This window comes from Meriones unguiculatus, chromosome 2 (genome assembly GCF_030254825.1).
Source record: "Meriones unguiculatus strain TT.TT164.6M chromosome 2, Bangor_MerUng_6.1, whole genome shotgun sequence".
Classification (NCBI taxonomy): Eukaryota; Metazoa; Chordata; class Mammalia; order Rodentia; family Muridae; genus Meriones; species Meriones unguiculatus.
In genome coordinates, this window is record NC_083350.1 from 74,019,900 (window position 1) to 74,033,824 (window position 13,925).

The 13,925-nt window shown below is 45.4% G+C and overlaps 1 protein-coding gene across 16 annotated transcripts in view; it reads left to right on the top strand.

Annotated features, from left to right (window-relative positions):
* The window catches only part of Osbpl1a (oxysterol binding protein like 1A), a 170,427-nt gene that overhangs the window by 151,347 nt on the left and 5,155 nt on the right, over nt 1–13,925 (top strand). For 15 of the 16 annotated variants that reach the window (XM_021656030.2, XM_021656027.2, XM_021656032.2 and 12 more), the window contains 6 exons: nt 3,735–3,869; nt 5,499–5,596; nt 7,052–7,234; nt 10,482–10,589; nt 10,999–11,088; nt 11,302–11,428. In XM_021656030.2, the coding sequence (XP_021511705.1) occupies nt 3,735–3,869; nt 5,499–5,596; nt 7,052–7,234; nt 10,482–10,589; nt 10,999–11,088; nt 11,302–11,428 (741 nt within the window). Of the gene's footprint in view, nt 1–3,437; nt 3,576–3,734; nt 3,870–5,498; nt 5,597–7,051; nt 7,235–10,481; nt 10,590–10,998; nt 11,089–11,301; nt 11,429–13,925 lie in introns of those variants that run through there. The other variant, XM_060377660.1, reaches the window with a different exon arrangement.

The following is a 13,925-nucleotide window of genomic DNA, read 5'->3' on the forward strand; positions in this document are numbered from 1 at the left end:
AGCTCAGACACCATGCCCCAGTCACTTAATTTTATTCTTTTTTTCCTTTAGCCTTTCCTGTGTTTTCTGTCCCATTCTCCTGTTGATATTACTGAGGTGCCCTGTGCAGTTGGCTTAACACCCAGATACATGTCACTCTCTTGCCTGGCTATCTCTATCTCGGCGCATGTCTTCCATGCGGCCTTCACGTGTCTGTGAGGGTTGAGGCCGGGCTCAGCTGCCACCAGAACAGCAAGCTGTCTCCAGAGTGCCATGCAGTGCTCTAGCTTACTGCTCAGGGCACTGCTGGTTGTGCATTCAGTCGCTAAGGCCATCTTACCTAATGACAGACTACTAAACCCATGAACGACTTCTTGACAGGAGTGGGGAATGACTGAGGGGCACTACATTAGAACATGGCAGTTGACCCTCCAAGGCCTTAAATGTAAGGAACATGTCATCGCCACAGTCTTCATAGCTGTGAGAAGCAAAGGCGGCATGGAGGAAGGATCCAAGGACAGCTTCACGTTGCATCTTCTTCCTCCTAAGGAACATCCAAAATGGCTGCCCCCGTCCCCCAACTGTTAGTGGAGAACCCAGAAGCCCATGGAGTGCTCAGGTCACAGCCTGCTCATAAATGGCTGCCTGGGTAACAGGGGAGAAGACCTACTCAAAAACCTAAGGTTTCTCTTCATAATCCACACCTAAGCCATTCGCACATTTAGATGTCAAGATGGCAGACTTTCTGTTTAGAAAATATTTTTCTCTTCAGCTGAGCTCAAACTAGCCTTGCTTGTGTATGGTGCTAGGCTGAGGAGAGGGCCTGCTTTCTCTCTGTCTTTACAGTTTGTCAGCTGGTGAGCAATTCCAATTAGGAGTTGTTGTTTTTTTTTTCTTTTCAGTTGCATCATTGCTTGCTATTAATTTGCATGGATAATTTTAAACTTTGTTTTAGCTAGGTCACAAGGTAGAGTTGCCCGAAATAAATGTTTAATTTTTCCAGCTGACTTCAGCTCAGTGATAAAACTGTTCCAGCTACTGTTTCTTCCTGAAGCTTGACCTTTGGAATACATGTTTTCCTGTTACTGGGACATACACGCATGCTAATACAATAGCTAGAGGATGCCACAACAGGTTTGCTGGATTAGAAACAGCAGTATATTTGAATCACCAAGGACTAGGAGGGATGGAGGGCAAATGTACATTGCATCACTGTTTCTTATTATCTACTTAAGCACTGTAAGTTTTGGAAACCAAAATAAGTGTAAGATTATTTTTAATTAATTTCAGACAATGAAGGAAATAAATTTGCCGGCCAGTCGGCAAGCTTTAAAATAGCTTGCTGTGTGCTCTTGAGAGTTCAGGGCTGTCGTAACCATCTGGACTAGGAGCACACATTTCCATTTCCCCTCCCCCACCCCTATGTATGTGTGTGTGTTTGTGTGTATGTGTGTGCCTACCAAAGAAAGAATTTGGATGTCCTGTTCTATTATTTCCTGCCATATTCATTTGAGACAAGGTTTTCTCACTGAACCTGGAGCTAGACTGGCAGCCAGTGAGCCCCTGACCCTCCTGTCTGTGACCTCCACAGCGCTGGGTTTCAGGCATGTGCCCAACCACATCTGGCTTTTTACATGGGTGTGAACTCAAATCATCTTTTGAGGGACTCCCTGCAGGAGTCCGACAGGGAAGCAAACCTCACGAAGAGATAAGAATGAAAGCCCAGTGCAGACTGACTTTGTCAACCTGGATGAGACTCCAGGGAGTCTAACACCAGGTGGTTCATGGTCAGCATACCAAAACACAGCACAGCTTGGGGGAAAGGCAACAGTCAGTTCAGTAAGTCCAGTTCCAGGTACACAATAAAGCTTAAGAGGTGACTACACAGAAACTCCTTTACAAAGGAAATATGGACGTGAGGGCGTGTTCTATAGCTAAAAGGCCTTTATCTCCTCCATTGAGGAAATGCCCCTTGCGATTAATATTCCTGGTTCCCTTAGTGCTTCTCTGTGAGCACAAGACCCTCTGCGCTCAAGCGCCCTAAACCACTGAGCCATCACACCAGCCCTATGTTTTACTTTTATACCAAGAATACCAAATGTTATACCCTTTTAAAAGTAAAGTATATTTCCAAGTAGAAGAGGAGCCTGGCACATCTTAATTAAAACAAGCCTTGGTAGTTCTACTGTCCCTGACTTATCCACAACAGCAACTCTGGGTTTAATAAGATCCTGGCTCTGCACAGCTGAATCTTCTTTTCTTTCTTTTTGCAGATTCCTTTTCTTCCTCATCTCCCTAGTGAGGCAGCAGGAATATTCTCTTTAATGCATTGAGCTGCTGCTTGTCTATTGTGCATTTTCTGGCTGTTTTTAAATGCAGTTGATGACAGTTCTGTGAAGGGTGTGTGTAATTTTAATTGTGCAGGCCAGTAAGAAGCAGATGTAAGGGGGAGGTAGAGTCAAGTCTGGTGGCATTCTTTCTGGACTGCACCTAGGGCTGTTCACCTGGCTGAAGACTTCATAGGGGACCGGATTGCCAAGGGAAAGGTGGATAGTGGGAGGAAGAGTTTGGAAAGGTCATTGAGCATTCTACACTACAAAGATGAGTTTGTCACGTAATGACTGTTGGAAAGTACCCTGTGATGATCCTTGCTGGCAGTAACAATGGTAAACAGGGTTAAAAGATGGCACTTCCATGTTAGAGAGCCTTGTCCAGCCTGTGAGTGGGCTGAGAGAATGTAAAACCATTTTTTAAAATAGAGCTAGCCTTCTGAAGTCAGCCCACATTTAGGGGAGGGTTCTGTGCTCAGCAAAGCTCAGAGTCAGCTGAACATGGCCTCAAATCTAGGAATTACCTATAAACATGGTGTATATGACTAGATGGATGAGAGGCAGCCAGTCAGTTCTTTGGGTTAAGGTGCCTTCTCTGAAGCATGATGACCTGTTGATCCCAGCACCCACATGGTGGGAGAAGAGAGCCAACTCCCACCTCCTCGTGCATACTGTAGCACACACACATCTACATATATACCACTACACAGATAGATGATAGATAGATAGATAGATAGATAGATAGATAGATAGATAGATAGATAGACAGACAGACAGATGAGGTTTTTTTAAAAGATGGGCTTAGGTGCATTGAAATCTTCATGAGTTTATTTGAGCTGACAGTGATTCATGACTCAGGCAGCCTTGGGCCTCAGCTGGTCAGTATCCATGAAAAGTGTTGGAGGGAAAATTACTGAAGGTTGTCCTTGCTGGAGAGAGACAAAGAAAACAGAGTTGATTGATTAAAGTGGAGAGCTGTTTGTTAGTGGTTCTCTTGGCAGTTCCTGATTGGCTTAGGTTTACTTACGTAATAACTCAAGGTGCCAGAACCACCTCTGCTCCCGCTGGTTAGCTTGCTGCTTGAGTATCAATATGAGGATGGTTTTCATGTCCCTACCACCTTTATCAGCTTCCTTGTGCTGATCTGAGATAGAGTTACCACTGCTGTCAGCTCATGCTTACTATTAAATTGTGTATTCTATGAAGCCAGGAAGAATGCTTGGGTGTCTGTATTTTCTTGTACTGCTGGATACTCCATAATAAAAGGTATTTAAAAAGAATTATGCAACCGGGCTGGTTTTTAATTAGGTTTCTTGAGTTGGGCTTTTTTGTTGCTTCTTTTTCGGGAACACATTATGTAAAGCAGCAGCAGATACATTTGCTGTGTATAACATTCATATAACAGTTTCCGTTTCTTCCTAATAGGAACTGTCCAAGATCACAATGCCAGTCATATTTAATGAGCCTCTGAGCTTCCTACAGCGGCTAACTGAATACATGGAGCACACTTACCTCATCCACAAAGCCAGTTCATCTTTTGATCCTGTGGAAAGGATGCAGGTATGTGGCAAGTGACCACTGGGAGAGGTGGAAATCTCACAGACTCATCTCTTACCTCCTCCCCCAACCTACCCGCAAGCACACATGCTCATATATGTGTAAACATGGACATAGATGTTCACACATGTCTGCTGGTATGAAGTCCAGCTGGGGATAGGATATTCTCAAAGCTTAAGAGTCCTCTGCATCCAGTGCCCCTGCCATCCTCTGGGGATTGTCACTGTAGTGAAAGGAATTTGAAATTCCCATCCTGAAATGAGAATTTCAGGAACCACAGATCCCACAACTTTACTTAGCTATTGGAAGCTCTTGCCAAGTGTTCAGTTGTAGAAAGTAGCATGTGGTAATTGGGAGACTGGCATTTCTTATTTCAAACTTTATTGAGGATCTTCTCAAAAAGGATGAACAAACAGATGTTTATGCTGAATGAATGGTCCAGTATGCATGTTCATCAGGGCTCAAGTAATAAGAAATTGAACTTTTTAATTTTCAAAATAAAAGATGTTTGCATGATGTACATCGATGGTAAAACATAGGCCAAGTACAATAGATACAGGGCTCTTCTGGATAAAGCAGTCTTGTTCTTTCATGTACATAAATAGTTTTTAATTTCATTGGTATCTTAGCCAGGGTTTCTATTGCTGTGATAGAACACCATGTCAATAAAAATCTTGAAAAGGAAAGGGCTTATTTCAGCTTACAGTTCCACATCATAGTTGATCGTTAAGGGCAAGCATGGTAGGAATCCGGAGGCAGAAGCTGATGCAGAGGCCATGGATGAATGCTGCTTACTGGCCTGCTCCTTGTGGCTTGCTCAGCCTGCTTTCTCGGAGGACTCGAGACCACAGCCCAGGCATGGTCTCACTCACCGTGGACCGGGCCTTCTCCATCAATTGTCAATCAAGAAAATGTACCACAGGCTTGCCCATAAGCTAGTCCAGTAGGGACATTTTCTCATCTGAGCTTCTCTCTTCCCAAATGACTCCAGCTTGTGTCATGTTGACGTAAAACTTAATCAACCAAATTGGCTTTTACACCAATTAAGTTGTTCAGTGTTAACAGCTCTCTTTCTCAATTCTAAATGTATAGTTTTAACTGAATGTGTAGATTTTTCTTTGTCATCATTCTATGAATGAAGTAACAATTTTTACATTGTGTTAGATTTAATTACTAACTAGGAGATATGTAATATATACAAAAGGGGGTGTGTGTAAGTTAAAAGCAAGTACTGTGCTATTTCATGAGGCTTGAACATCCACAGAGTTTGACATCTGGGGTGTGTGTTAGGGCTAGTCCCTCTCAAATACTGAGAGACAGTTGTGATTTAAAGTTTTTAAAATGTCAACATATTAGAAGTAACTGGCTTAAAGGGATTTTGAAAGTCCTTGGCAGAATTATAGCACTCACAGATATCATAAAAGCGGTGTCTGTGCATCACACTGTAGGAGGAGATCAGGGACTTTGTCATGATTTTACAAACTTTCGCAGTGACTTTAGAAAGTCATATTAACAGTCCAAACTAATCAAGCCTCTGAGTAATTTTGTCAGTCATTGTCCTCTGTGCAACTTCGGTTCCTGAGGAGCAGGAATGAAGTGGCTGCCGCTAACCTTTCTGCTGCTCTGTTCCAGTGTGTGGCTGCCTTTGCTGTGTCTGCTGTTGCTTCTCAGTGGGAGCGCACCGGAAAGCCCTTCAACCCACTTCTGGGAGAGACTTACGAATTAGTTCGGTGAGGTTTTTTACTCTCTTCTAGACAGCTTGTTGAATGTATGTAACTTACATAGATTTCTCAATGAAGAAAGAGGAGTATTTTGAGCATCCCTAAACAACCATTTGTAATTGGAGCACACTAATTATTTTGATGTCCGTGTCTATGAAACTTCAGAAACTGTCAAAAAAATATAAAACAGACATGCAATATGCCATCATAAAAAGCAATTACAAGGATTTCAGTGTTCTTTATCTTTCAGATTAACTGTCCTCCATTTTTAGGTAGGTCACATGACATGATCAGGGTTTTAGGGTTTCTACTGCTGTGCTAAAACACAATGACCAAAATCGGCTCGAGGAGAAAAGGGTGTATTTAGTTTACACTTCCACATCACATCTGCCACTGAGGAAAGTCAGGTCTCTTAAGTCAGTGTTACTACTGCTATGATGAAACACCATGACCAAAAGCAACTTGCAGAGAAGACAGTGTGTCTCATTCACATCATCATCAAACGGCAGTGAGGACAGAAACACACACAGGGCAGGAACCTGGAGGCAGGAGCTGATGCAGAGGCCGTGGAGGGGGCTGCTTACTGGCTTGCTCCTCATGGCTTGCTCAGCCTGCTTTCTTACAGAACCCAGGGCCCTTCCCCATCAATCACTAATTAAGAAAGTACCCTATAAGCTTTCCTAAAGGTCAGTCTTATGCAGGCATTTTCTCAATTGAGGTTCTCCACTCTCAGATGACTTCAGCTTGTGTCAAGTTGACATAAAACTAGCCAGCACATTGGGCAGAAACTCAAAACAGGAAGCTAGCCAGCACACTGGGCAGAAACTCAAAACCGGAACTGAAGAAGACCACAGACAAGTACAGCTCACTGGTTTGCTTGCTCCTCCTGCCTTCTTAAGCTACCCAGGGCCACCTCCTGCAGGGGCAGCCGCCCACAGTGAGCAGGTCTGCGGGGCTCCCACAGCCATCGTTCATCAGGAAGCTAGCCTGCAGACTTGCCTACAGACCAGGGTTAGGGAGGCAGCTGCAGTCGGGAAGACAGTCAGGAGGTGAATCTGCCTATTAAACAAACCAGCCCCCAGTGAGCCACTTCATCCATTAAGACTCTGCCCCCTAGAGCTCCCACAGCCTTCCAAAGCAGTGCCACCAGCTGGGGACCAAGGTTTCCAAAAGAAAAGCATGTGAGAGGACATTTCACATTCAAATCACATCACGGTCATAAGATTTATGCAAATCACCCAAATTCATATGAATGTTTATTTTAATACATACAAGCAGCTCTTTCCAGCAGCATTGGGCATAGTAAGTTAGGGGACATTTGCATCGTTACTCTGTTAGGTTGTACTATAAATAAGTATGATATTAAATATTGTTTTTCTTCATTGAACTTTTTTCTAAATATTTTAACAGTGTGATGACAGTTAGCTGTAATGGTGCGTTTTTCTTCTTTCCTCTACTCTGAAGAGATGACCTTGGATTTAGGCTCATTTCAGAACAGGTCAGCCATCACCCCCCAGTTAGCGCATTCCACGCAGAAGGACTAAACAATGATTTCATCTTCCACGGCTCCATTTACCCCAAACTGAAGTTCTGGGGTAAGAGTGTAGAAGCAGAACCTAAAGGAACCATCACCTTGGAGCTTTTGGAGTAAGTACCTGAGAGCCATTCTCTCTTGTGAATCCCTGCCTGTGTGTCTGCCCATGCTACTCCAGTCAAGAAGCATGAGTGAAACAGTGTGAAGTGTGCACTTCCTGCCCTCATATGAAAGCCTTTGTAAAGCGAGCCCATCAGCACTGTTAACCAGGCTGCTCTAGGTAAAAAGTTTCCATGGTGTTGAATGTGTGCGGACCAGTTGTAAGATAGGTGGGTTAACAGTTCTTACAAAACTGGCTGGCTGGAGATCTCAGAGCCCATGTTTTGTTTAAAAGATCCTTTAATTAAAGCACCCTGAAATAAAACTTGAAGTGGCAGTTGTGGGGCATGTTAGACATTAGGTTAGTTGGGAGCTCTCTTCTGCAGGACTAACCTTAAAGTCTAAGGCAATTCTAAAACTCCGTGTGTACTCCACCCCTCCCCCACCCCACCCGCTGAATGGAGCTAGAAACCCTGGGCAAGAGCCACACACCAACATTCTAGGACTCTGAATAGTAAGGACAGGCAGTATGAACAGCAGAGTGGAAAGAAAAGTCAAACCCTCAAGACCAGCTTGGCAGTGAGATTCCCGGTTTTATATTTTTCTCCTTGTTAAGAGTCTGAGCAGCAAATTGCAAAATGGCATTAGGGGCAGATTGGAGAGGCTCTGGGAGTCCCTCTTCTCTCTGTAGGTCTCCCCGAAGGGGCCCACATAGGGAGGATTGGAAGGCCTGCTTCTTTGACCTCCTAGTTTCCCAAAGCAAGCGCCAGGTCCTCTGGTGCTCTAGAGTAGGTGCTGCAACTCCAGCTACAGTAGCTGAAACTGAGAAAACTCAGCGGTCAGGCACTGGGTAAAGGTGCAAGCCGCCCAGAGGCAGGCCAGCTATCAGAAATAGAGCCAAAGCCCAGTTTAAGGGCAGAGGTGGTGTCCTGAAGCACAGAAGGAAGGGACCTTCAAAACCAATCCTTACACTTGGCATTCAGCCCAGATGGTACACCAAGGGCATTGAGATCTGAGCACTGGGTGGCCCTAGGCCAAGATCCCTGCATAGCAGTGGGGGATGGATCTGAAGAGCCTACAAAGGCTTTAAATCAAAGCCCACAGAAGGAGAGTTAGAGCTCATGCTGTGGCATCATGTTAATTGCCTCCCTTCAAAACAGAAGTCAGTATTCTCCAGATTTAAAGAGAACAGCAAATCACCCCAAACTCAAATATCCAGAAGGTGATTCAGACTATTTGGCTTTACTAAGAAACTAAAGAAAGCAACTCAGCAGCTCACAGTGAAAGGGCAGTCAACAGCCTCTAACCCCAGGCTGACCCAATGTTACTGAAACTTGCATCAGAGCTAGAAGTAGCTGTCACTGCTGTTGCTGGGATAAAGGTGAACACTCAGATAAACAGAAGGGTATTCTAGCAAAGAAACTGAGGTATTTTGGGACATTTTAGTACTGAAAAACATAGCAAGAGAAACCCAGTAACCAGGACAGGCTCAGGAGCAGCACGAAGTCAGTGGGAGATGCAGGGGCTGGGAACCGAGACTACCATGATAGGGGAATAAGTCAGCCATCGTGCTGATTCTTCCCATTTACCTACAAGTGGTCTCCACAAAGTCTATCAGAGTCTCTTGATGATGATGATGATGATGATGATGATGATGATGATGTGTGTTTGTGTGTGTGCGTGTGTGTGTGTGATCCATGTGTATTCCTGTTGACGTGTTCATGTGCATGTATGTGAAGGCTATCATCGTCAGTTATCTTCCCTGATCACTCTCTGCTTTATATATTTAGGCAGGGTTCCCCCATTTGAACCCAGACCTCACTGATTTAGTTGATTTAGTCAGCCAGCATACCCTGGGGCCGCCTCATCTACCTGCCTCCTGCATGTGAAGATAACAGGAAGGCCGTTCCCGACTGGCCATTTTGTAGGGGCTGGGAAGCAGACTCTGGTACTTATTCATCTAAGGCAAATGCCTTTGAGCTTTCTCCTAAGCCCTGTGTGATTTTTTTTTCGTAGGCATAAAGGAGTTGATTCTAAATTGATATGGAAAGGGAAGTGAAATAGAACAACTAAAACTACTGACAATTTTGAAAAGGAGCAAAAGAACTAAGATGCTGTAAGGTGACCAGATTTACAGCTATCCTGAGACACATGGCCTGGTGTTAAGCAGGGAGGAGAGTCTGGAAATGGGCTCCATAGAGGCCTGGTCAGTGTAGATTACAGACTATGAAAGGCAAACTATAAAGCTTTTGGGAGAACAACAGAAAACCTTGTGAGTTTGTATTAAGTAGAGACCTCTTACACAAACACAGTACAGAAAGCATAGCACACAAAAGATTAGTTTAAAAACTCAAGCTGAAAGCTCTCTCTGAATTGCACTATTCAGTGTATGAAAGATAAGCTATAGACTGTTGGAAATCATATACCTAATGAAGGGTTGGTGCCAGAATATATAAAGACCCCCTGAAATAATTATAACTGTACAAAGACCCAAAGCATTTTTTTTTTCAAAGCAAAGGATATGGACCACTATAAACTTTGGAGTTTGGGTTGGTTAGTTGGTTTGGGGTAGACTAGAAGCACCTTTTCTGGAAAATGCCAAATGGACTTTCATTTTTATTTTCTACCTTGAATTGTACCATTCATGTTTCAGCAAACTTTTAAATGATATACAGCTTGAATATTCCTTTTCACAAAGGCTTGGGGGAAAACGATTCCATATTTAGGAGCCTTTAGACTTTGGAATATCTGTGTAGATCTTACCAGTTTAAAGAAAATACCACCTGAAAGTCCAGGGTTCAAAATGCTCTGAAATCAAAGGCTTTTTGAGTTTTGTGTCAGTATACAAATGTTTCAAAGGTTGAACTTTTGAGTTATGGATATTCAACTTGTGCGTAGTTTATTTCTTAAAACAGTAAGAATGGGCAGCTAATACTTGCTTTACTCTGAGTTAGCGTCAGTGGTGTGTGCGTGCGTGTGTGGAGACCAAAGGCTGATAACAGGAGTGTTCTTCTGCCCTGTTTTGAGACAGTGTCTCTCGACACCTGCCTATCTGCCCGTGCCCGTTGTGCGGTACAGATGTGCGCTGCCACACCTGCCTTCACGCAGGTGCAGGGCTTGGATTCAGGTCCTCACGCATGTACCGCACTTCGCCCACTGAGCCAGCGCCCCAGCTTGGCCTGAGTGATGACCTGCCACAGAGTCATTTTTAGACAGAATGGCTCTTCTCACCGGGGATCTGGGGCTGGGGATGTTTTGTAGACACAAGGAAGCATACACATGGACAAACCCCACCTGCTGTGTTCACAACATCATCGTAGGCAAGCTCTGGATCGAGCAGTACGGCAATGTGGAGATCGTCAACCACAAGTAAGGCGCTCCCGGCCGCGCATGCGCTCCCGGCAGCCTCCCCCGTGGCTCTGCCGCCTGACGGGACAGAGCTCCCGGGGGAAGACGCAGACGCCTTTCCATTTACTGATAATGTCTATAGCATGGGATGGCGCAGCCTGGGAGGAGCCTGGGCTCCGGGGCTGGCCTCCAGTCCCAGCCCGCTGCCCACTGTTTGTGCTTTGGCTGCCAGAGAGGGTAAGGAGGGAGGAGTGGAGTTACTGTGAAAGTTTCCGCTTCTGCCACTCGTGTGCTGGGAGGGCTTGTGAGTATTCCCCGTGGGCAGTGCTGATGGAGGATGGTGGCTGCCACCGGGAAGGCCACCGCTTACCGTGCTCCACCACTTCCTTGGCATTGCGTGGTCATGTGAACTTACCGTTTTTCTTCGCAGGACTGGGGACAAGTGTGTGCTTAATTTTAAGCCATGTGGTCTTTTTGGCAAGGAATTACACAAAGTTGAAGGCTACATACAAGATAAAAGGTAAGGTGATTTTTAAATGTTTTCAGCATTGACTACAGATGATTATTTAGATATTAGTGTTAAGGTGTGCTACCTGGGAAAGTAGCATTCTAATAGCAGTAAAGTCTTCTGCAGAAACACCTATTTCTTTAAAGGTTGGGCTCATAAAAATACAGTAACAATTACAGCACAACATGAGCATAACAGAGACTAAACAACAGTTCCTCTTGATAGCAAAAAGAAACTCTGCGCTCTCTATGGGAAGTGGACTGAGTGCTTGTACAGTGTAGACCCCGCCACTTTCGACGCTTACAAAAAAAACGATAAGAAAAACACGGAAGAGAAGAAGAACAGCAAACAGGTAAGCACACTGTGGGGGGGTGCCAGCTCCTGGCCCCCTGCAGGTGTGCAGACCCTTCTGGAGCTGCCTGACCCCGGGGCCCGGTTTGGCCGCGCTGCTAGCGCATGGGTTCTCCTGAATGGAAAACACCAGGCTTAAGTTTCTGATGGCTGTGGCACTGTCTCACCTCTGTGTGGAGTGCCCACTTGATTCGTGTCTCTTGGGAAAGCTGGTGCCCATCTTGATGACACAGTAATGGGTTTTTCCTACTCTTCTCGTGTGGTAGAGGTAAAAATGGTCCACATAGGGGAGCTTTACTCCGGAGTGATGGCTCACATTTGCTCTCAGTCACCACATCCCTGATGTTAAGGCATCACCGTTCAGGCTGTTGACCCTGTACTGTCCTCTTCATGCTGGACATTCCTGCTGGTGGAACATTTCTTTGTCCCAGGCATGCAAAGGCTTGCTGCCTGGCCACAGGCATGCTTCGGCCTTCTGCAGACTGTGTCCCTTCCTGCAGTCAGAGTTCCTGAGAGCTGAAGGAAGATTGTGCCTATGGGAACAAGAGATGCTTGGCCAGGAGAAACAGGGACTCTGCGTGAGAAACCATCTCTGCCACCTGTGAGCGGTGCAGAGATGGTTTCTTCCCCTGGCCCCTGCTGTCACCTCTAAAATAGGCGTCCCGGAAGCATCCCTTTGCCAGATGAGTGCTAGTCTCTGCAGGCCTCAGAACACTGTGTGTCCTCGTGAGATCGAAGTCCTTTTTGCTCCAAGTGTGCCCCTGTCTACCTGGCTCATAGCTCCATAAACATGCAGGCTCGAAGTTCTAATTCACACTCAGTCCCCCACTCAGACCTACCAAACCATAAAGCTGGGGCTTGTTGGTGTTTCTCCTTAAAATTCCTTTAGTTAGCATACTAAGCGATAGGTTTTCTTTTAGCATCGCCACACATACATTGCCACACCTCCATAGCATGTATCTGCTCGTATTTACTACCGCATTGTCCTCTTCTCATTTCTTCCTGCCCTTCCTCCTCCGAAGTAGCCCCACTCCTACTTTCATGGCGTGCATGGGTGTGTAACCTAGATCATCCGTGTGAGAGAAAATATGTGATACCTGTCAAAGGCTGGCTTGTTTCTTTGCACATGAAAATCTCCACTTCTGCTCATCTCTCAGTTAATTCATAGACATGAAAAGGTTCAAGAAGCTCTTTTTTTTTTTTTTTTTTTTTTTTTCCTCAAGGGTGGTTGGCACATTTACTTGCTTGTGACTTTGTAAGTTAGGAGCTGGCCTTGGGCCTGAGGGCTGGTTTTGTGTATGGCTGGAGCACAAAGTTTTGCTATGCTCTAGCCCATCCCTTCACCTGTGAGTACCAAACCCTTCATGTTCCTGCCTGCATGTTCCTCCTCTGCGAGGTGAACGCACCGTCTTTTGCAGGAAACCAGAGTGGGCTGAAAATACTCTCCTGTTGCATTCTTTGTAGAAAAGCAGCCTTCCCCTCAAGCTTCCACCCCTGGTTTGTGTTCTTCTGTCCAGGGTGCAGTTCCTTTCTGTGGGCTGCTGCTCTTCCAGAAACGCTCCCGTGTTCAGGCAGCTTTTATTGGCATTATACCAGACCTTGCTGCCTGTTCCACTGTGTTTTCACTGGAGGTGTCTCAACTGGAAGCTGTAGTTTTGTTAACTGAACTTTCTAAAGTGTTGAGTTCTTTAAACCATTGGGTTCTTTATGTTTTCTGTGATGATGCTAAGGGCTTCTCGTGGGTCTGATCAGCAAGGACTAAACATAGAGTGAGTAGCAGCGATCTGGCCCGGGGAGAGGTAGGCAGAGGAAACCACTGGGTTCTTCTTCACCTATTATTTTTGTAAGTTCTCCTTTTTGTCAGCTGCACTGAGGCAGCCTGCTGGCTCTGTGTTGTTGATAAATTCAGTTATGTAAGCTCTCGTTCTCACGTGTATGCACACGGTGGCCTTTCCTCTCTCCTGTGTACATATGTTGGGCAAGCCTTCAGTGTGTAGCTCTCAGGCTGTCAGGCTATTCCTGTAGCACTCTGCATCCCAACCCTGAGCACTTCCAACTTCTTCAGTAAATATTCACTTTGTGTTTTTAAAAGACTAGAAACTTTAAAAATGTAAAACACTGTAGTAAAGAAAGATAGTAGCAACAGTGCCTTGAATACAAATAATAAGGTTCCAGATACCCACCATTTGTCCTTTCTGGCAGGAGAGGGACAAACAGAGCATGCCCAGCAGTCCTGCAATGTGTGTCTAGCTTCGCCTGCGGTTGCATAGGCAGCCTGTGACCTCCTCATCCTGCCTCTGGTGCGCTGCAAGCCCATGAGCATCTCCTCGGCCACTTCTGCCTCAGGAGTTTGTGTTTGCTGCTTAACTCCTTACTGCCATGGCCTCAGGATTCCTCAGTATTCCAACTAGCTGAAAGCTGTAAATCACCTTGCTGCTTTGCGTCTGGGGGACTGGCCATGTTGCTTTGGAGGGCATGAGATGCTCTTTCCACTCATG